This window comes from Pipra filicauda, unplaced genomic scaffold (assembly GCF_003945595.2).
Source record: "Pipra filicauda isolate LSUMZ 115617 unplaced genomic scaffold, ASM394559v2 scaffold757_size155077_pilon, whole genome shotgun sequence".
NCBI lineage: Eukaryota > Metazoa > Chordata > Aves > Passeriformes > Pipridae > Pipra > Pipra filicauda.
This window is the reverse complement of record NW_024104928.1, coordinates 114,876-138,749: the sequence shown is the minus strand read 5'-3', so window position 1 is coordinate 138,749 and position 23,874 is coordinate 114,876. Positions and strand designations below refer to the sequence as shown.

Here is a 23,874-nt window from a genome sequence, read left to right as displayed (position 1 = left end):
GAGGTTGCCATCCTCCTTTCACCCTTTTCTGCCCCTGGCAGAGGTCGAATGACAAACACCACCAGGCAGGGCTTTTCCTTCTGAAAATTAACACCTGGGACTCCCTGCCCCAGGATCTGACAGATCCCAAAAGGGAAAAATCGCTTAAAAAAAAGGGGTTTAGAGGAATTCCTGCAACACAAACCATCCAGGATTCTCTGCTTTGCAGCAGGGAGTCTCCCAGCCCGTGAATATTCCCTAAATCCTTCACTCCTACACATTGAACCTTGTCATCCGCCCGAGCCTTCCATGGAACCTGCCCACCACCCTTCCCAGGAGGACCCCAAGTTCCCCCATCCCGGTGTGCTGCTTGTCCAAAAGAGACCTTGAATTTTATAATTTTCTAGGATTTAGGGTTTTTTTGTCCAGCCTTCCCAGCGATGCACAGGCACTTGATTAATTAAACAGTTAATTGCTGTATTGTTTAATAGAAGTTACAACAGGATAAATGTACAGTTGGAATTCAACATGCTAAATTCTAAAGCAATTCCACCTGGAAACCATGCAGTCCATTCCTTAATCAGTCCAGCTCTTTGCCTTCTCTTTTTTTTTTTAATCAGTAGCTCTGCTAGTGAGTTTTAAGGAAAAAAAACAAAACCAAAACCAAAAATGTGTTCCCTTTAAAGTTAAACCTAATTTACTAAACTCTCCCCTTATTGTGCAACGACTTGTGCAAAAAAAGCTGTTTTTTCACCACGTCAGTTTACAAAATCACGGCCTTCCCCCCCCCCCAAAAAAAAAAAATGTGAGAAAAGGCAACCCAAGCAGCCGGTGGACAGGGGGGGATTGGGATGGGGGCAGGGATTGGGATGGGGGCAGGGATTGGGATGGGGGCAGGGATCGGGATGGAGTGTTTTCCTGTCAAAACTGGATCAGAGGGATGAGCCAAGGCAGAAAGAGCTCGGCACACACAGCATTCCAGAAGCCTGAGCTGCCCGTGGAATTTTTGGGGTGCTGGCCCCCCCCCGAAAACTGGGGGAGCTGCAGGGGGGGATGGATGCAAAGATTCCTAAATCCAGGGGTTGGAGACCGGAGCAGCAAATCTGGGATGAAGCAAATCACCCGGTCCCCAAGTCCCAGGCTGAGCTTCCCCCTCTCCATCCGGCACTTTTTTGGGGTGAATCCCACCCAGATCCCGGGGAATTTGGGTCGGTTCCCACAAAACTCACAACTTTCCCAGTGGACAGCTGGGCTGGGAGCATCTTGAAGGCATTTGGGATGAGATTTATTTGGGAGTTGTGCTCCCTTCAAGCTCCCCAGCAGTGGGACAAGCACGGAGTGGGGAGCTGTAGGGAATGGGACACAGAGATCCCACCAGCCCCGTGGCACCCTGGGGTGGGACACACACCCAACGGGGGCCTGGGAGGGTGTTCCCATGCTCCAAACCACTCCACGGTCCCCCAAAAAAGCACCAAACTCAACCCAGAACTAAAGGGAAAAGCCAGCCAGGGGTAGGAAACATCCAAAGGGTGGAGATGTTTCTCCCTGGGGTTTGGACACTGCTCGGAAGGGGTGGTTTTCCCCCAGAAGCAGCTCCAGCACAAGAGGTCACCGGAGCAGCCCTGGCTCCATCTCAGCCTCCTCATCCCACGTTGCCTCCCAGCACCTCCCAGTTTGGGGCCAGCACAGACTCCCCACACACACACACCTCCTGCCCCAAAATTCCACCTTCCCAGCAGCACAGAAGCAGCTGATTTTGAAGGAAACGAGCCCAAAAGCAGCCCCTGGAACGAAGCACCAGCCAAACTTCTCCCGGCCCCCTCCGAGCCGGGAGCTGAGGTTGGATCCAAAACAAAGTGCAAAAAATCGCTGAGGGCGTCTGACCTGAACTCCAGCCCTTGGAATACACCAAAAAAAATCCCAGGAAAAGCCTCCTCCTCTCTCTCACACGCGCTGATGGCTCAGGGAGAACACTCCCCTCACCTATGGATACACTTTGGGCTGCAAATTCCCACCTTACGTAGAATTATTCCCAACCCTTGGGCTGCCTGACAAGATGATAAAGAGGATAAGAAGTGCAGATGCTTCCCAGGAAGCCAAAATTGGGTGGGTTTTTTTTTTGTTAATGTATTTTTTTCCCCCCACCTGGTGCTGTTTGTTTGGGGTTTTTTTCCTGGAATATTTTTGCGAATATTTGCTGGAAAAACCGGGGGAACAATCTCATTTTTTTTTCTTCTACAGCCACTGCTTAGAAACTCAAACCCTTTAAGTGCCTGGGGAGGGAGGGGTTATAGCAGCATTATTTATTTGGGGGGGGGCTGTAAATCTTCACTTGAGGGTTCTGCTCCCTCTTCCCACCTTCCATAGAAATTCCCTTTCCCTCCTGAGCAGCTCCATCCCCAGCGGAGGATCCCCGTCATTAGCAGGGGACTTAGAGGGGATTTGGGATGTCTTCCAGGGCTCTTTAGGCAATCTGTTCCAAAGATTAATTTTATTTGGAAGGGGATGGAGCCGCATCTCTTGGAACAAAAAGTTAATTAGGACCAGAGCACCAAAAATGTCATTTTTCATCCCGGGGCTGCCACTCGCGGTTCAGGCTCTTGACCTCCCGAAATCAGGAACTCCCAGAATCCCTCCCTTGGCCGAATGTGACTTTCCCAGTGGCAAGTCTGGAGTGCCAGGAGCTGGTTTGTGGGATCCCAATCCCAACTTCTCCAAGAAGAGCTTAAAAGAGTGAAGGAACCCACCCCGGGCACGGCACGGCCGCGTCGCCCCTCTGGGAATTGAAGCTCTTGGATGGAGATGGGAAGGAGAGCCTGGATGTGGGATGGGGATTAGAAAAAAGGTGTTGCCTCAAGGCCCAGCTGGGTTGAGGTTTTCTTGTAGGAACATGGAATACAGGAGGCAAAAATGGAATTTCAGGGTGGCAACAGATGTTTCGTCCACCAAAACCCCTTCCGTAAATTTGGGGATCCCGATCCTTCTCCCTTTATCCCACAGCCTGACTGAGTTCCTCTGGTCCCCCTGGAAGCCTCTGCTGGGTCATTTGGGGGTTTGTCTACAAAGATGATCCATTTCTGGCCACGTGACACCAACTTTCCTCCACCTGCTTCTTTTTCCTTCACCCTCCTTCCATGTCCTTCCAAGAGGCATTAAAAAGGAATTCGCCTCTGATCCCCCTCCGAAACCAAGGAACCACAATGCCAGGATGGGCTTTCCCTCTTAGTAATGAAAATAATCCCTTGGTCCTCATGGATGGAGGCGGCTGGGGCAGGACAACAGCCCCAGGAGGTCATTCCTGACCACATTCCTGTTCAATTCCAGGGTTAAGCAACACGAATCCTTCCCAAAACCAAAAAAAAAAACCCAAAAGTCTCGCTGAGGAACAAGGAGAGAGGATAAAGCCTCATCCCCTTCGTGCATCCCAGAGGGTGGGAAATGGGCTGTAACATCCACCAGGAAGATTTTAATTCCCTTTACCATGAGGGTTCTGGGAGGTGGGGAATGTGGCTGGATAAGTTTTCACCTGCTGGACTCGGGAGTCAAAAGGGTAACGAGGTGATGAGGGCGAAAATCCCCCTCAGTAACCTGAACCCTAAAATCCTGGTGGGAATGTTGCCCTGCTCCTCAAAAGCTGCCTGATTCCAGCAGAGCATCTTTGGGAACCTTCAGAGCTGAGGGGAATTTTGTCCACAGGCACTTTGGAGCCGGGGGGGGGCTGAGCATTGCTGACTCCATGCCGGGGACTCCACAAGTTTCCCACTCCCCGTCCCATCCAGGGCTGCTCCAAGGAGCAAACCAAGGGAAGCAAAGGAGCTTTACCCCATGGAAGCATCAAGAGGAGAGGGAAGATGGGACACCAGCATGGAAAAGAGAGGGAAAACCCCTGAATGCAGTGCCCTGGACAGCAGGAGAGCTCAGTTTTACACCACCCCTCCATTCCTGCTGCCCGAATTCCAGCAGCATTCCAGCACCAATCCGGTTCCACGGGACGCCCTGCCGGGTTATCCTTTGGCTCTCCCTTTCCAAATCTAATTAATGAGGCAGCTCTAAAGCCCTTCTGCACCCAGTGACAGGCCCACAGGCCCCAGCAGGTCCCGGTGGCGGAGCTCAGGGGTGGCCACGCCGGTCACGGACACACGGGAAAAGGTCGCAGCTCCAGGGATCCCCAGGGATCTCCCTCTCCTGAGGTGGAAATCAGCTCTTAGAGGGGAAAACGAGGAGAAAAACTGGGAAATCACTTTGCCTTTTCTCCTACCTAAATCCAACCCACAAGCTGGCAAGACACAGTAACAGATGACCCTCTTCCCTTTGATCGGAGCCCACGAGAAGAACCCAAACCGCGACTCCTCCTTCCGTTTTTTGTGGATAACAAAAGGAAAGCAGGATGATCCCTTCAATCTATTCGATCCAACAAGAAAACAGCCCAGGTGTGAGCTTCCCTCTCAGGTTTTAGGATTTCCCAGTGGCTTTCCAAACCCCTGAAAATAGGAGTTTATCCCAGGAGCCTCCCGACGCCCCCTCCGAGCCTCTTTTCCCAGGGATTGTTTCACCGGGAGCGTTTTGGGAAAGGGGGAGGGGGGGGTGGAGGAGGGGGAAGGTTCCAGGAATATTACAGGTGAATAAAAAAATACATATATTCTCTTTCAACAAGGATCCCAAGTCCAGGGGGGGGTGGTTTGGGAAGGAGGTGCCCAGCTCCCTCAGGAGTGGTGGCTGTTGATGAGGCCGCGGAGCTGCTTGGCCACGGTGTCGATGAGCTTCTGCTTGTCCCGCTCGTTTTTCCGAAACTGGGCAAAAACGTTGTTTTTCCTGCTCGTGTCTCTCATCCTGCGCAGAGCAGAAAGAGGTTATGGCACAAGGGGTCGTCGCCCCCCGAGCCCCGGGAGGGAATCACGTGGGAATTTCGAGCGTTCGGGGAGGAGGCGCCTGAATTTGAGGGCTCTGTCGCGTTTTGGGGCATCGTTCTGCCTTTGCACAGTTGGTATTTTTGCTCTGAGCCTCACAAATCCCAATCAGTGTCACCACCGTGACAAAATCCATCAAGCCCTAAAGCCTCTCCCTCCAAACAGGTCCCTTCTGAAGCGGTGCACGACAGAGACGTGATTTCGGGAGGAAATTAAAAAATCAGCATCAAATCCACGGAATGAAGGGGTTTAACTTGAAATGGTGCGTTGCACGAGGCTTTTTGTGGAGGTTGGAAAGGTCTGGAGTTGTGAACTTAAAATATTATATGGAATCATGGAATGGTTTGGGTTGGAAGGGACCTTAAAACCACCTGGTTCCAACCCCCTGCCACAGGCAGGGACACCTTCCACTAGCCAAGGTTGCCCAACATATACAATACGTATGTTATATAAATACATATAATTTATATTAATTATAACATGAAATAATTGATATTTAAGGAAGGAATCCAGCTTTTTTGAAGCAACACACTGGTCTGGGAAGGGAAACCTCCCCACCAGGATCAACCCTTGAGCAGCTCCTGAAGGTACCAACCTCCCATCACCCAACTGGTTGGGGCTCAGCTCTTCCACAACACCCCGATTTGTACCTGATTTTCTGGGTAAATCAGATCTGGCAGAGGCTGAGGGGCTTTGGATGCATCCCACAATCCTGTTTTTTTTGGCTTTGGAGACCAAAAACAAGGATTAAAGTGACGGGGACACACAGCACTGATATTCCCTGGGAAGTTGGCACTTTGATCAGCCCCGGGGGGGTTTGGGGTTAATTGAGCACAACCCAAAGCTCCTGAAATCATTTAACTCATTACACAAAAAATATCCAAGGGTCTTCATGCTTCAATCTTCCTGAAAAGAGCCAAAGGGAATCTGAAATGTTCCCAAAAACATCCAGCTTGGAAGTGGAAACAAGGATAACAACTTTATCCCAAAGGCTAATTTACTGGAGCAGTAAATGCCCAAAGACATGGGATTACAAGGGAACTGCTTTCCCTACAGTAACTGGACAGCCTGGAGCACTTGAATTCAGCAAAATAAGGATTGTTTTTTTATTTTCCCTGGGTCTTTTTTTGCCAGAGATGGCTTCCAGCTGCTCCCCTGCAAGAACCAGGGAGCAACCGTGCCTGTGGGAAGAGGAGTTTGGAGTTGCCCGGGTTAGACCTGTCCCAGGATCATGAATTTTGGGCACTTCCACAGCTCTGAACAGCTCCAGAGGCCTCAAAGAGTTTCACCAGGAATGCTGAGAGCTCTCCCAGGGTACATGGGGACACCAGAGGTGCTGAAAGTCAACTTGTACCTTCAGAAATCTGCTCCCAATGTTATATCCACCACTCTCCATCCCTGCCTGCTGCAGGTGGCACACAGGGAATTTAGAACAGGACATTCTCTGCCCTAAGGCATCCTCAGAGCCATCTCTGACCCCGTGGGATCTGTTCAGGTCCAGGAAGTATTTCTGAAGCAACACATGCTCTATGCAAGAAAACCTTTGTGTGTGTTTGAGTGATTAGAGGAGAGCTGGATGGATAAAACCACGGGATCAGGATGTTAAGGAATTGCAGTTGGAGCACTGATCCCACAACAAACCCACAGGTGGGCCAGTTAAAGCCTGGCAGGGATGGGAGCTGCTGGTTCCTCCAGACACCACGTGGAGGTAGAAGCACTGAGCCATGAAGTATTACTGATGAATTAAATTCCCCACAGGACACCGAATCCTGCAGGATTTGGGTTGTGCTGTGCAGATTCACAGTTCCATTTCTCTGAGAGGAGCCCTGGGACGACCGAGCCCGGGTCTGTAACGTCAGCGCCGGGATGAGAAGTGAAAGGAAGGGAAAGAGAGAGCTCAGCTCCGTCCCCACCCCTGTCAACAAACACCCCCTTCAACAGAGCCGAGCTTTGTTTAAATTAATCTATAAGGAAAAAAAAGGGAAGGGAGTAAAAGCTCCTCTTTTAGCTCTAATTAGTGCATTTGAGACGCCAAAGTTCCCGGAGGGCCCCGTTTTCAAAGGCAGTTTGCATTTCCATCGTTTAGTGCTCCATTTAAACCAAACAATCAAGGCACTGCAAGGTGAGGGTGAAAGCCCAGGCAGGCAGAGTCCTTACACTCGGGGTATCCTGGGAGAGATGTGTCGTTGGGAAAAGAGATAATGATGGAAACGGGTCACAAAACGAGCCAGAGCATCGGAATTTCCCCCCTGCCTCGAGGGCTGGGGAGCACCGAGCTCAGGGAGGACACTCAGGAGAGCTGGAGCTGGTGGGTGATGGACAGAGACCCCCCCAAAAGGGCCTGAAGTCCGAGTGGGGAGAGGGCAGAGCTGGAATGGCACAAGGATGAGGGACACGCAAGTGCCAACCCGGTGATTTCACTGGGGGTTTCTCCAGAAATTCAATTGGATACGTGAAGATCGTCCTTCAAATTCCTTTCCATAATGGCAAGCAGTGATGGGACAAGGGGGAATGGCCTTAAGCTGAAGGAAGGCAGGGTTAGATGGGATATTGGGAGGGAATTCTCCCCTGTGAGGGTGGGGAGGCCCTGGCACAGGTTGCCCAGAGAAGCTGTGGCTGCCCCTGGATCCCTGGAAGTGTCCAAGGCCAGGCTGGAGCAGCCTGGGCTAGTGGAAGGTGTGGGTGGGGAACTGGATGACCTTTAAGGTCCTTTCCAATCCAAACCGTTCCATGATTCCATGACTATGAAATGAGATCCCTTTAGAGGAGATCCAAGCAAGTCAAGCTGGGGTTTGGTGGCTCCTTAATAACATCACCGAGCGTGGAGCTGCTTCTCCTGCTGTCCCACTGCCTTCCCAGCCACTGCCATGGATCCCAGCTCACTGCCTGCCTCCAACTCCCTGGCTCTTCCAGCTGCTTCGTGTCCAAGGGCTCAGATTTTTGATGGCTCTTTATTTTACCATTTTACCAATGGCCCTGAAAACCCCTCAGGCTTTGGCATCACGAATCTCTGGTGCTTCCCTTCCCTCAAGGGTGGGATGGCCCAGGATGTCAGCTTGGGAAATCACAGAAATACAGAATTATTTAGGTTGGAAAAGCCCTCTAAGATCACCCAATCCAACCATTAACCCCACACTGCCAAGGCCACGTCCCTAAATAACACATCCCACAACACATGAAGTACCCCCAGAACAACCATCTCCGTGGTATTAAAGTGCTTTAAACACAGAAAACTCCCGGAGTTTAATCCCCATGGACCATTTGGCCACATCTGGATGCCACGAGATGCTGTGGAACGAGTTCTTTTCCTCTGCTGGAGAGGAGGGGGAGGTTATGTGGACCTCAGATGATGCAGCTCCAAAGCTCAGGAACACACCAAGGTCACTCATAAGGATAATTTGGGTTGGGAGGGACCTTTAAGGACATCCAGTCCCACCCCCTGGCCTTGGATGTTCTAGAAGTGTGGCCTCAACCTACTCAAACCCAACTGCATCCCTGGGAGTGTCCAAGGCCAGGTTGGAGCCACCTGGGTTAGTGGAAGGTGTCCCTGCCCATGGCAGGGGGTGGCACTGGATGGGCTTTGAGGTCCCTCCCAAGCCAACCATTCCATGATTCCATGATGGTTTTATCCTGCCTGTTCCTCCATGCAAGATTTAGCGGTGGGGCGCCCATGGAACGAGCTGCTTGGATAATTATTAATTATCATTTTTGGCTGGTCTCTTCTCTGTCCCATCAGCAGGTCTGAGGGGGCAGGAGGGGAGTGGATCCTCCCAAAGACAGCTTGGAGGTCACCTAAAGGCACTGTCCCTGTCCCACAGGGCTTTTAGCACTTGATCCTCTCCGTGGATCCAACAGAAGGGAGATGGGAGTAGAAATAACAGAAATAGAAATAATAGAATATTATAATAATAATAATAATAATAATAATAATAATAATAATAATAATAATAATAATAATAGAATATAATAATAGAATATTTTCAGTTGGAAGGGACCTCCAAGGATCATCTGGTCCAACTGCCCAACCACTTCAGGGCTGACCAGAAGCTGAATCCTGCTGTCAAGGGCATTGTCCAAATGCCTCTTAAACACTGCAAAATTTGGGATGGGTTTAGACTAGATAGTGGAAGAATACCTTGTCTATTTTTTTTATACATACATATATATGTATATTTTTATATATATACACATATATATAAAAATATGTATTATATAATAATTCATACAATACAATATTGATATATATTGTATATTGAATATCTCGTGCCTGCAGACCAGCAAATTTTAAATCATTCTGGGGCCTGAGATCCCACCTTTACAGTGGAATTTTGTTGTAAGACAATGAAAACTCTGCTTAGGAGTGAAATAAAAACACAGACCCTCAGCCGAGTCCTTGAATTTTGATAAAAACCGGGATTCAGGTCAGAGGGATAAACCAGGAATTTCCTATTTGAGCTCCCACTGTCCACCCGGGGGGGGGAATCTTTGTTCCCTGGATCCCAGGGAGCCTCCTGCTCTCTCCGAGCTGCTCCATCCCAGCACCACCAGGATGGAATGAGCTGCCAAAGCAAGACTGGGGTGAAAACTATCCCGGGATTCCGGAGCCACACTCACTTTTCCAGCAGGACCAGGGCAGTCGTGGGGTTCACACGGAGGTACTTGCACGTGGGCTGCCCGTAGTCAGCCAAATACGTCGACCAATCCCACTGGATGAACAGATCCAAGAGCTGGAAAAGGAAAAAAAAAAACAAAAACAACGGATAAAAGATTTTAAAAAAGCTGGAAAAGGGAGCAGGTGGTTTAGCTGGAAGCTGGCAAAGGTCCTGGACAGGTGGAGTTCACCACCAAAAATGGCTTGAAGGCTTTATTAATTTGTTTATTATGGTTCTGCTAATGTTTAATTATCAAGTGTTATTATTTTATGAATATTTAATGCTGATTTATGCATGACTATGTTAATTTATAGTGCACTCCTGCTGCGTTATCTCTATTTTTGGGGTGAATTAGTGGATTTGAGGTTTGAGACATCCCGAGAAGGTGGGTGGGGAAGGACCTCAGAGCCCTGACACTCCCAACCCTGGCAGGAGGACGCTTTTGGGGTCAAAGTCACCACAGATTTCTTCAGTCCCCAAATAACCCTTGGTGCAGTTTGACCCATTCCCCCGGGATCTCCCACCACACTTGTTCCATCTCAACACTTTCCAAGTGCTTTGGGAGTGCCTCCAAGGAGCAGAACTCCCTGGGGAGGTGTGGGACCCGCTCAGGAGCTCCGGGGATTATTTTGGGTGGATGCATCTCCCAGAGCCTGGGAGTCCCAGGTGCTTTCCAGCCCTTTTTGTGAGAGAAACCACCGGGTCCAACAGCGGGGGGGAGGAAAAGAGGGTTAATTACAGAATCCCAGGAGATGCTGAGTTGGAAGGGACCCACAAGGATCACGGAGTCCAACCAGCCCTGCACAGGACCAGCCCCAAAAGTCCCATGTGCCAACCATGACAGTCCCTGCTCCAGACCTCCAAAATTCCCACCTGGTCACCTCCACAAGTGCCCCAGTGCTCCCAGAGGAGTCAGGTGAGGGACAAGCAAACTACAGACCAGGCTTCCTAAATGCTCTGTTCCCACCCTTTTTTTTCCTTAAAACCCAACCAGGAGCTCCCATGTCTTTCCCTCACCCCTCAGTGGCTTTCCCACCCACACCCACAGCTGAGGATCCGTGGGATGCAGCCTTCACCATCTACAACAGGTTTAAGAGCTTCATTCTCCCTCTCCTCCCCAGGGAATGTGCAACATTCCATCCTGGAGAGCAGGAACAGACTCCCACATCTTTCCCTCATCCCTCAGAGCACCGGCTTTCCCACCCACATGGACACAGTTGGACACATGGGATGCATCCTTCATCTTCACCAACCAGCCTGGCACAGGACCAGCCCCAAGAGTCCCACATGCCAACCATGACAGTCCCTGCTCCAGATCTCCAAAATTCCCACCTGGTCACCTCCACAAGTGCCCCAGCGCTCCCAGAGGAGTCAGGTGGGGGACGAGCAAACTACAGACCAGCTTTCCTAAATTTCCACACCATCCCATTTCCTTATTTTCCTTAAAACCCAGACAGGAGCTCCCACATCTTTCCCTCACCCCTCGGAGCACTGCCTTTCCCACCCATCCACACGGACACGGCCGAGGATTCATGGGATGTATCCTTCACCTCCACCATCTAAACCAGGTTAATTAAGAGCTTCATTCCCCTCCCTTCCCAAACATTCCACCTTGGAGAGCAGCTGTGACCACTCTATCTGGGCACAGACTCCAAAATCTTTCCCTCACCCCTTGGAGCACTGCCTTTCACATCCATCCACACGGACACTGCCGAGGATCCATGGGATGCAGCCTTCACCTCCACCATTAAAACAGGTTTACTAAGAGCTTCATTCCCCCCCTCCTCCCCAAACATTCCACCTTGGAGGGCAGCTGTGACCACTTGATCTAGGAACAGATTCCCACATCTTTCTCTCACCCCTCAGAGCACCTTTCCCACCCATCCACACGGACACTGCCGAGGATCCATGGGATGTATCCTTCACCTCCACCATCTAAATCAGGTTAATTAAGAGCTTCATTCCCCTCCCCTGTCCCAAACATTCCACTTTGGAGAGCAGCTGTGACCACACTATTTGCTTCCCCACCCACACGGACACTGCTGAGGATCCATGGGACGCAGCCTTCACCTCCACCATCCAAACCAGGTTAATTAAGAGCTTCATTCCCCTCCCTTCCCAAACATTCCATCTTGGAGAGCAGCTGTGACCACTCTATCTGGGGAGAGCAGCTGTGACCACTCTATCTGGGGAAGAGACTCCCGTGTCTTTCCCTCATCCCTCAGTGGCTTTCCCACCCACCCACACGGACACTGCTGAGGATCCATGGGACGCAGCCTTCACCTCCACCATCTAAACCAGGTTAATTAAGACCTTCTGCATCTCCCCCCCTCCCCAAACATTCCGTCTTGGAGAGCAGCTGTGACCACTCTATTTGGGGACGGGCTGCCAAGCGCGTGGACGTCTTCATCTCCCGCCTCGGCGCGTCCCGGCGCCCACCACCGAAGCCGGGAGAAGCCGGGAGAAGCCGGAACCATAGAGGGCCCATTGTCCCCGCGTCTCCATGGTTTTCCTGGAGGCTCCGGCGCTGTTTAACAACGCGCCCTGCCCCGCCAAGAAGGGGATTTAGCTCCTCCGAGACCTCGAGATACAAAACAAAAATGTGCAACAAGATTCTCTTTGACTATGTAGGTCAGGGCAAAGAAAAACAAGCCGTCGGGAACAATCCCGCGGGCTGGCGGGGGGGACGGATTAGCCGGGACCTAAGAGGCCTTTTCCAGCCCGCGGTCCCGCTCGGCTTTGTGCGCCGGGGCCATTGTGTCAACTCCAAAGCCGAGCTGAACATCGTTGGCAGGAGGTTTTTCCAACGGTTGGCACCTCCAAGAGACAACCTCCAGGATGATTTCACGGGCTCCTTTCAGGCGGGAGCGGCGGGGCCAAGGCCCTCCCGTGTGGGGTTTGTCGGCCGCTGGGAGAAGTTGCGACGGTTGTAGAGGCTAAATGGGAACCCCCACAACGCACCAAAGGCCTCTCGCTGGTGGCCCGGGGAGGCCGAACGTGCCTCGGGCAAATCCCGAACAAAGCAGGACGAGTTTATCGAGTTTATCGCCGCGGAAAAGCGCATGGTCGGAGCGCCCGAGGGGCCAGGTAGCCCTTCGTGGGGAACAGGAATAAAGGGCCGGGGGGGACAGGGTGAAAGGAGCAGGGAAATGAAAAGGTGAGGGGTAGAAAGCGGTTGGGAGAAGGTGGAATTAAAATGTTGGGAGTTGTTATAAACAGGGAAGCGGCGGAGGCTCGGGAGCTCAGAGGAGGCCCCGGAGATGCTGCCAGGGCTGGAGCCCCTCTGCTCTGGAGCCAGGCTGGGAGAGCTGGGGGGTTCCCCTGGAGAAGAGAAGGCTCCAGGGAGAGCTGAGAGCCCCTTGCCAGGCCTGAAGGGGCTCCAGGAGAGCTGGAGAGGGACTGGGGACAAGGGATGAAGGGACAGGACACAGGGAATGGCTTCAAACTGACAGAGACACTCCAATTCCGTGGAGGTGCTGGTCAACTGTGGCTGAACATGAGCCCAAGTGGCCAAGAAGGCAAAGGGCACCTGGATTGTAGCAGCCCTGTGTGGCAGCAGGACCAGGGCAGTGCCTGTCCCGGTGCTGACACTGGTGAGACCCCACCTTGAATTCTGGAGGCAGTTTTGGGCCCCTCACAAGAAGGACATGGAGGGGCTGGAGCGTGTGCAGGGAAGGGAACGGAGCTGGGAAGGGGCTGGAGCAGCAGGAGCAGCTGAGGGAGCTGGGGGGGCTCAGCCTGGAGAAAAGGAGGCTCAGGGGGGACCTTCTGGCTCTGCAACTCCCTGACAGGAGAGGGGAGCCGGGGGGGGTCGGGCTCTGCTCCCAGGGAACAAGGGACAGGAGGAGAGGGAACGGCCTCCAGCTGTGCCAGGGCAGGTTTAGATTGGATATTAAGGAAAATTTCTCCACAGGAACAGGCTGCCCAGGGCAGTGGTGGATCCCCATCCCTGGAGGGGTTTAAAATCCCTGTGGATGTGGCACTTGGGGACATGGGTCAGTGGTGGCCTTGGCAGCGCTTGGGAGAACAGTTGGTCTCGACGATCCTCGAGCTCTTTCCCAACCTAAACCATTCCACGATTCCAAACGCCCCCACCTCAAGCTGGACCTTCCCAGAGCTCCCTCAGAGCCCGACTGCCCCCGGCTGGCTCCCGACAGTGACGGATGGCCTGTGTATTTTCCAACTGTTTGCCCACATCCATCTTTTCGGCTCAGCAGGTCCGAGGATATCCAGGGCCGGCACCTTTGCCGGGGGCAGCGCCGGCGCTCCGGGTCGTGCTCCGGAGGGGAGAGGGCTGGGGAGGAGGAAGCCCGAAGGCTCAGGGAGAGCTGCCTCGGAACGATTTATCTGTCACATAAATGTGGTTTTATTGGTTTTACTGTTTCAACTTTTCACCTCTGCTGCTAAATCTGAACGGCCCAGACACACACACACAAAAAAAAAAAAAAGGGAAAGGAAAAACCCGCCCGGGCTGCTGAGGGTCTGCCGGGGGAGTTTCCAAATAAAATATGCAAATACCATTAATTCTTTAAACGAGAGTCTCCCTTTCAAGGCCATAAATCAAACTCGACAGCACGTACACTGGGGGGAAAGGGAAAAGAAGAGGAGGGGAAAAAAATAAAGAGGAGCTTTTAGCACGATGATGCTGAAGGGGGATAAGCTCAGGAAGCTGCAGGGCTTGTGGAGAACAAGAGAGAGGTTCAGGTGCGTGGTTATAAAAATGGAGGAACGGAGAGTGGTTTCAATGTGATGCCAAAAGAGAGGTAAATTAATTAAAAATAATAAATTAAAAAAGAAATTAAAATTGGTTTTATACGGATATGTGAACTTTTCCCCGAATGGTGAAAACTGAAATGGTCGAATCCAAGAGAAGAAAATGCTGGAAAGAAAGAAAGAATTCAACTGGGAACCAGTTGCCAGCCCTGCCCCAGGCTCTCCTAAGCAGGGGCTGAGAAGCACTTTCTCCCCATTTCATGGAATCACAGACTCACAGAATCATTTAAATTGGAAAAGACCTTTAACATCATTGCCACAGAATCATTCAAATTGGAAAAGACCTTTAACATCATTGCCACAGAATCATTCAAATTGGAAAAGACCTTTAACGTCCTCGAGTCCAACCGTCAATTCTACCTCAAAACCCACTTCCTTTTCACTCCCCTCGCAACATCACGTTCAAAAACATTCTTTTCCTCCGAGCAGAGGCTTGTTTTTAAGCCCCTCACCCCAAGCACGGGGAGAGGATGGTTGAAAACCTCACTGCTGGTGGCAAACGGGGACGAGGCCATGACTTTGTGTCTCCCTCCAGATGGGAGGCAAGGCAGGACAGCCCCGAGCTGGGTGAAACTCCTTCAGCCAAGCCAGGAATAATGGAATATGAACCCCTCAACTGACTCAAAACACAGTTTGCAAGCTCTGCCAGAGCCCTGGGAACAAGATCTGAGCCAGCACCAGCACTGGCACTCTTGGCCCCCGAGTCACAGAGCCATGGAATTACAGAATGGTTGGGTTGGAAGGGACCTTAAGGAACATCCAGTTCCACCTCCTGCCATGGGCAGGGACACCTTCCACTAGACCAGGTCTCTCTAAGACCCTTGGACACTACCAGGGATGGAGGAGTCCACAAATTAGACTTCTCACTGTGGGCTTCAAGAAACGTGGGAAGTGATGCTCAAGGTAGAAGATGGCAGGAAAGGGAGACCCACGTCTTCTAAGATAAATAAACCCCCCCAAAAAATCTCTTGTCCTATCTCAGAGAAGTCAGGATGATGCTGCAGGGATAACTCTGGATCTGGGATCCTCTCAGCCCAAAGGATCTCTCCTCTCCTCCTCAAGCCTAAAACATGAAGGTCAAATATTTATGGAATCCCAGAATCCCAGAATGGTTTGGGTTAGACAGGACCTTAAAGCCCATCCAGTTCTACCCTCTGCCATGGGCAAGGACACCTTCCACTAGACCAGGTCTCTCCAAGTCCCATCCAACCTGGCCTTGGACACTTCCAGGGATGGGGCTGTGACTTCCTTGGAAGGGATTTGGTTCCATAAGAGACATTCCCTCATCACAATGTTGCAGTCCTTAAAGGGTGGCTACAAGAAGGAGGAGGAGGAAGGATCTCTCTTCACAAGGAGAAGACACATAAAGCCTCCAAGTTACAACAGGGGAGGTTTTGTTTCAATATAAGGAAGAAATTCCTTAAGGTGAGAACAATCTTTCACTGGAACAACTTCCCTGGGGATGTGGTGGGGTCCCCACTGCTGGAGGACTTCAAGGTGCAATGGGAGAGGGTGCTGGATCACCTCATCCAGGCTTCCTTTCCCACCAAAATGATCTCTCAAGGTCCTTTCCTAACCTGGTTGTTCCATGGTTCTGCGATTCCATCCCAGAAATAAACAGCCCTTCCCCTTTGTATTATTATAATATATATATAATATTATTATAAATATTACCACAATATTTATTCCCAGTGACAAGAGTGAGCACCAAGGTGGACTGAGGACTTTCCTCTGCCAAGACCGTCCCAGTAATGAGGTGGTGAGAGGGCTGGTGGGAAACATTCCACACAGAACTAAACCTTCCCTTCAATAAAGGCCTAAATTAGGGAATTCTTGTGTCCCTGCAGCTGTTTATCACCCTTTCAGTCCTTGTTCCTCCAAGCACACCCAGCCTGGGAGCAGGTGGTGCGTGAGGTTTTCCTTACGGCGGGTTTTTGGGAGACTCGGATCCACATGGAAGGGCCAGTGATGCCACATGGTTACAGCCAAGCCTTCAGGAGGAGTTTTATGTCCCCTGGATGACAGGGCACGGAAAAGTGTTAACTAAGTCAGGCTTGGTGTTTTCCCAGCTGGAAGGAGCACTCCTGCCCTGAAACCTGCTCAGGGTCACCCATGAGCGACCGCTCCTGCTTTCCGAGGGGAGAAGGAGGGAGTATTTTCAGAACCAAGCTGACAAACAGCTCTCAAAAGCTTCATTATCCCTTCTAATCCTCACAACCTCGGAGCCTGATGCTCTTTTTCCACAGCCTTTGTGGCAGCACATGGAATGAACGGCCTCTGACCCGACACCTTCCACAAATGGGCAGTGCTGGTAAGAGATCACACCATGAGCTCACAAACCTATGGAGATCTTGCCTTCAAAAAGCTCATTTCACTGACTTAGCACCACAACTCCTTCCCTAAAGGTGACAACAAGAGGCTCAGAGTAAATCAGCACTTGAGTCCCACCACTGTTCCACCCATAGGAAGGGACAGGATGCTCCCAGTGGGACCAGAAACCAGCCAGGTATGACCCGATCCTGCTGGGTACTTCCATAAAAGACCAAAAACTACGGAAAACCAGAGGGAATTCCCGTTTTGCCCATGCCTAAGCTTGCCCACAACCCATCCCACCGCTGGCTGAGCAGCCCCTACCAGAAGCCAGCTGGGAATTGTTCCGGAGCACAAAAGCCCAGGGCTTCCAACAGCAGCAGCCACAGACGAGGCCATCCAAACTCATTTATTTTGGTGAGGTTTCAATTATTCCTCGTGGGAAAGGAATACTGAAAGAGAAAGAAATATTGGAAGCCACGGGGAGATGTGGGTTTGGACAATAGTGGTGCCCAGAAGAAAAGGCACCGGGAATTGGAACATCATGTTGGTTCCTTTAATTGTGAAAGACACGGAGGGCAAAATTGTGGCCTAAGTGAAAACAGGAGCAGATTTGTCACCAATTTCCCTGGAAATGAAGATTTGCTCCGTGTTTGAGCGTCCTTTGCACGAGGGGGTGGGAGCAGTAGACTGATGATGCCCAGCCTGGAGAATGTTCAACTCAAGGGATCCACACATGGAGCACAGGGAAGGTTTAATTGGATTTCAGGTGCTCACCAGCCCTGGATTTCCTGGATTTCCTACAGATCAGGGAGTTCTGCTTGGAGCTCCAACCCTCCCAGTGGCTCCTGGGAATATGTCCCACCCAGAGATGTCCTTTCTCCTGAACACTCACGTAGGAGGGCTCAGAGAAGAACCCAATCCAAGTTCCTCATTTAACTTGACTGCTTTTACAAGCTAAGGCAGCAATTTAAGCTTTTTTTTTTTTTTCTCTCTTTATATCTGCAAAAGTCAAACAGTTCTTGGAAAAAAAACACGAGAGGAATCTGGAAGGATTTATGGCAGACAGGACAGTATGTAACAGAGAGAGGTTTGAGACCAACAAAGCCCTAATCTGTCCAGTCTGGATTATTTTCAGATTCATATTATTGCCTGTTTATAGGTTTTTGTATTCCTGACATCAGATTTCCAGCGGGAAGGGCTCCAGAAATCTCTCTGCCTGCGTTGTGTGCACAGAGAGATCTCTCCTGGTTTTCCATCTGCAAGTGTTCACGGTTTATGAGGAGGAAAAACCTCTGGCTTTCCACCTGCTTTGAAGCACCGCTGGAATTACACGGGGCGTCCTTCCCGCTCTTTCAGAAGGTGTTTATTCCGAGGGTCTTGTTAAAAACCCCCAACACAATTCTACCTTCAAAACCTTTCTGGTTGTAAACTCACAAAAAAAACAACCCTTTCTTTTGGGTTAAATTGAGGGATCCGCCTTCTCCTCCCACCCCGCCACACGAAACCACACGAAGGAGCCTCGAAAGGTTGTTGGGCTTTGAGAGAAGTGCTGCAAAACACGAGCTGAGGAGCAGCACATCCTGTTGGGGTGACAGTCCTTGAGGTGGCTGGAAAGTCCCCACCAGCTCCGTTCACGTCCCGCTGGTTTTGCCGCTGCAGGACCGTGGCTTTTACTCATTCCCTGGATATTTGCCCGGAAGGGGGAAAGCTAAACCAAATTCTAGGGAAATCCCAAGTTTCTCTGCTGGTGGCAAAGAACTTGGTGGTGGGGGGGGGGACACAAACAAACAAACAAACAAAACAAACCGACAAAAACGAGGCATGAAAATGATTTGGTGCAAACCCAGTGGGATTTCAGCGTTTCGGGATAAAATCCGGCGTTTCCAGCGATAACCACCCGGCCGGGAGGGGATTTTATGAATGGCCACGAGAACAAAAGGAAACTCTGCCCCTGCTGGGTTCGGTAGCCAATTTACACTCCTTAAAATAATTCTTTTGGACTCATCAGATTCTCTGGGCAGGTTCACAAGTTTGCAGGGAGTATTTCCACCCTCCAGACCCTACGATCCGGGTAGGACACGAGGACAATACTGGGCAGGAGCCAAGAGAAATGAAAGAGCCTCGGAAGAGCGTTCCAGAGGGACTGCTATTGAATAACACTTTGCTTTTCCATTTAGCCGTCACAAAAGGGGGATTCATTCCCAAAGAAATGATGTCTCCTTTAGAAGCATCTCCCCAGTAGCTGCTCCGGGCTCAGACACATCCAAGAGCTGCATCCATCCCTGTTCCCAGCAAGGATGGAGCTGGCTGAATTCTCCAAGGTCAACATCCAGTGTTACGGGGGGGCTCAATATTGGGATGTGATGCTTGGAAAACTCTCAGCTCGGAGAAAATTATTGTTAGAAGCATTTTTGAAGGTGTTTCAGGCAGGAAAAGGTGGGTTTGGGGAAGGTAAAAGACCGCCCAGCTCCGTGGCTGGGAGGTGGTGGCTCTGTGTTCAGGTATCCCATGGATATGGGAATTCCTTCCCACTGCTGTATTCCAGGTGTGTACAGCCTCCTGGATTTATTTGACTCACCCTGCCCGACCCACGCTTCAAAATCAGAAAGGAGAAAGCTTTTCCAAAGAAAACGCTAAGAAACTCCATGGGAGATCCAAATATCAGGATCCTTTGGTAAGGGAAGAGTTAAACACGAGCACAAAACCCCCACAAAACCCCCTAAACCCGGGAAAGGAGGTTGAGAGGGGAGAAAAGCAACAGTTCTGCAAACAAAACCACGTCCAACATCCATCTGATTGTACCAAAGGGGGAAAAGAATCGCTTTGATGCCCCTTTTCCAGGGGAAAACAGACAGAGTAGCCAGAAAGCTTTGGGGACGGGAGAGGTTGATGCTCCTCATCCTCTGGTAGTTCAAGGGACCTGCAGGGCTTGGGGTCTGCCCAGTTTATAAACAGGCCCAGCCCATTTGGTGCCACCAGCAACGGGACGTGACACCCGGACACCCCGGCGAGGGGTCGGAGGGTCTCCCACCAGCACGAGGAGCAGGGATGGGTGACCCTGCTCAGCAACCAGGATCCCCTCCTTCCCAAAAAAAAGCCGGGATATCTGACTTTCAACCTCTCCCGACGTCCCCAGAGCGCCGGCATCACCTTCCCCGAGCCCCCACGGGCACCAAACCACCGTCACCACCGCGCCGCTCCTTCCTGTTGCTCAGCTGACGCGCCGAGGTCGCGTTTTTCTTTTGTTTACACGTTAAAACAAGGGGGCTAAAAGAAAAAAAAATAAAATAAAAAGAAAAAAAAAAAAGAAAAAGCAAGAGGAGTTGACCTCTTGCTCACCCCGGGCGGGCTCTGAGAAGCTGCCGCTGCCTTCACCTCCGGATGAACTTTCAGATTATCTCAGACAAGATTCACCTTGCATTGAACTTGTCCCCGGCGCGGCAGCGCAGTCACGTAACCTTGATTAAACATTGCAGCACGACGTGGCTATAAATTTAATGAGCATTATCAGGGCTTCCTCCCGCTCCTCCTCGGGCAGGGGGAGCGATGGAAGCGCCGGGAAACGCGCGCCGGAGTGGCCGGGAGGTGGAGGAGCAGGGACACCTTGGGTGGGTCGAGGAACGAGATTGGAGATGGGGGTTTGGGAAGGGTGGGTGATTGGGGCACCACTTGGTCTGTTCATCCTGGAGGAGACTGAGGGGACACCCACTGGGGTCTCTGACGTCCCCATGAGGGAAAGAGGAGGGGCGGGCACTGATCTCGTTTCTCTGGTTTTGTGCTTCCCATCATTGACTTCAGAATCCCGGGATATGTTGAGTTGGAAGGGACTCCCAAGGACCATCCAGCCCAACCCTCAGCCCTGCACAGGCCCAGCCCCAAGAGTCCCCCCCTGTGCCCCAGAGGATCAGCCAAACCCTCCTGGAGCTCTGGCAGCCTTGGGGTTGTGCCCACTGCCCTGGGGAGCCTGGGCAGTGCCCAACCAGCCTCTGGGGGAAGAACCTTTCCCTAAAATCCACCCTAACCCTGCCCTGGCACAGCTCCAGCCATTCCCTGAGTCCTGTCCCTGGTCCCCACAGAGATGACTTGCTGTGGGTTTGGTTCCCACCCATGGATTAGCAGGAACAGGAGGGAGATAGAGCAGCTCCTGTGCTGTTCAATGCAATGAGTTGTGTCTGGGCTCTGCAGCAGGAGCAAGTGGCTCCCAGTGCCCACCACGAGCAGGGATAACCCATGGAATCATTACAGGGCTTTGCTGCTCAAAGAACCAGCTGAGGGCACTTGGTGTGTTCAGCTGGAGCAGAGGAGACTGAGGGGAGACCTCATTGGGGTCTTCAACATCCTCAGGAGGAGCAGAGGAGGGGCAGGGACTGAGCTCTGCTCTGGGGGGACCAGGGACAGCACCCAGGGAAGGGCTGGAGCTGTGCCAAGGCAGGCTCAGGTTGGATCTCAGGCAAAGGTTCTTCCCCCAGAGGGTGGTTGGGCACTGCCCAGGCTCCCCAGGGCAGTGGGCACAGCCCCAAGGCTGCCAGAGCTCCAGGAGGGTTTGGCTGATCCTCTGGGGCACAGGGGGGGACTCTTGGGGCTGGGCCTGTGCAGGGCCAGGAGTTGGACTGGGTGATCCCTGTGGGTCCCTTCCAGCTCAGCACATTCTGTGACTCTGTGACCAAAGCAAAAGCAAAAACACCGAACAACAAGGCGCTCCACCAATTCCGTGGGTCCCTTCGCCCAGCAGGAAACCTTCCTGGGGCCGCGGCCTCCTAAACTCTGGCTGCCCTTTCCCCGCCGCCCGTCGCCGCGTTCCCGGAGCTTTCCAAGCCGCAGCCGTGACGGGAGGCAGAGGCAGCCGCCTCTTCACCTCCCAGCTGACACGGAGGGAACGGGAGAGCTCGGCATCCGCAATTCCTGCCGCGCTTCCAGCCGCGCTTCCAACCGCAGGGGTCACTCGGCCGCGCGAGGGGAGAACGTCTGGGCGGCGAAACAGATACACTCGAGTTCAAGTGCTTGAAATACCTTCCTTTTTTTTTTTTTTTTTTTTTTTTTAAATAAAACCCAACACTCAGAACTGAACTAATATATCCCTGCTTTCCATGATAACTTCCTCCTGAGCTCCGGGGTTTTGTTTAGCAGATCCATTGTTCCCGGCCAGCCTTGCCCCGGGGTCCAATCCGACCGCGGTCTCATTTTTCCCCCCTATGTAACCGATGCTTATTTCTTTAAGCTCCACTGTAAACACAAACCACGCTGCGCTGCCCCGGCCTGGCTTTGCAGGAGGGGCAGGCTCAGACCTGGGACTGCTTCCCTTTGTGTTGCTTCCCTAGGAAACAAAAAAAAGGTTGGGGCTGCTGGTTCCAGGGCTCCGAACACCTGCGGGATGCGGGTGGTCCCCGCGCTCCGGCGCTGGATCGATGACCTTGTGCTGCTTCCAAGGCTGGAAACATGTGGCCTTGCTAATTATAGACCTCTTTAATGTTCATTAGGGGCAGGGGCTGAGGCGGCAGCAGCATCTGGAGGCCTTTGAGGTGCTCGGGGTGAAGGAGGAAACCACCAGACAGTGTCCCATCGGTGGGGACGAATAGAAAATAGGAATAAACCCTGGGCAGAGGGGATGGTTCAAGGAACACAACAGGAGATGGCGATTTGGGAAGGGTGGGTGATGATGGGTTTGTGCTTCCCATCATTTCCTTGTTGTGGGTTTGGTCCTCGCCCCAGCAGCCAGAGTAGGGGGAGCGGAGGGGATCCAAGAACTGCTCCTGCTGCAGCTCCAAGGGAACATTTGGAGCAAAAGGGGCTTTTTTTCCCCCCAAGGGGTTCTCTCCCCCTGATTCCTAAACCAGCCTCCCAGGAAAATCAGGTTGGAAAAGACCTTTAAGATCATCAAGTCTGATCATTCCCCAGCACTGCCAAGGCCACCCCTGACCATGTCCCCAAGTGCCACATCCACAGGGATTTGAAATCCCTCCAGGGATGGGGATCCACCACTGCCCTGGGCAGCTGGGCCAGGGATGGACAACCCTTCCCAGGAAGGAATTTTCCCTATTTCCAACCTAAACCTCCTCTGGCACAGCTGGAGGCCGTTCCCTCTCCTCCTGTCCCTTGTTCCCTGGGAGCAGAGCCCGACTTCCCCCCTGGCTTCCCCCTCCTGTCAGGGAGTTGCAGAGCCAGAAGGTCCCCCCTGAGCCTCCTTTTCTCCAGGATGAGCCCCCCCAGCTCCCTCAGCTGCTCCTGCTGCTCCAGCCCCTTCCCAGCTCCCTTCCCCTCCCTGGACACGCTCCAGCCCCTCAATGTCCTTCTTGTGAGAGGCCCAAAACTGCCTCCAGAATTCCAGGTGTGGAGGAGACTCATCTCCCAGGAACCTGCCCAAAGATGGATCCAGCATCAGTACAGAAGAAACCAGTGACATTGGGGTCTCTGCCCAAGGGAGAGGATGGAAAGGGCAGCAGAATCAGGGACCTGGCACCTGGATTTGGGCACAAGAACTGGGGACCTGCCATCAGGATTTGGACACCAGAATCAGGGATCTGCCACCAAGATTTGGGCACCAAAATCAGGGATCTGCCACTTGGATTTGGGCACCAGAATCAGGGATCTGCCACCTGGATTTGGACACCAGAATCAGGGATCTACCACCAGGATCTGGACACCAGAATCAGAGATCTGCCACTGGGATTTAGACACCGAAACTCGGGACCTGCCACCGAGATTTGGGCACCAAAATCAGGGAACTGCCACTGGGATTTGGGAACCAGGATCAGGGATCTGACACTGGGATTTGGGCACGAGACTTGAGGAACTGTCACTGGGATTTAGGCACTAAAATCAGGGACCTGCCACCAGGATTTGGGCACCAAAATCAGGGATCTGACACTGGCATATGGGAACAAGAATCAGGGACCTGTCATTGTTATTTGGGCACCAGAATCAGGGATCTGCCATTGGGATTTGGGAACAAGAATCAGGGACCTGCTATCAGGATTTGGGCACCAGAATCAGAGACCTGCTACCTGGATTGGGGCACCAAAATCAGGAATCTGCCACCAGGATTTGGGCATCAGACTTGTGGAACTGCTAGTGGAATTCAGGCACCAAAATTAGGGACCTGCCACCTGGATTTGGGCACCAGGATCAGGGATCTGCCACCAAGATTTGGGCACGAAAATCAGGGATCTGTCACCTGGATTTGGACACCAGAATCAGGGACCTGCCACCGGGATTTGGGTACCAAAATCAGGGACCTGCCACCTGGATTTGGG

General features: G+C 52.0%; 1 protein-coding gene across 1 annotated transcript in view; it reads right to left on the bottom strand.

Annotated features, from left to right (window-relative positions):
- Positions 1-435: 435 nt before the first annotated feature.
- LOC114001550 (exocyst complex component 6B) overlaps positions 436-23,874 on the bottom strand; it is a 137,965-nt gene continuing 114,526 nt past the window's right edge. The window contains exons 12-13 of the mRNA XM_039389656.1: positions 9,501-9,613; positions 436-4,809 (exon numbers count right to left, since the gene is read on the bottom strand). Coding sequence (XP_039245590.1) covers positions 4,683-4,809; positions 9,501-9,613 — 240 coding nt within the window. The 3' untranslated portion in view covers positions 436-4,682. The remainder of the gene's footprint in view (positions 4,810-9,500; positions 9,614-23,874) is intronic.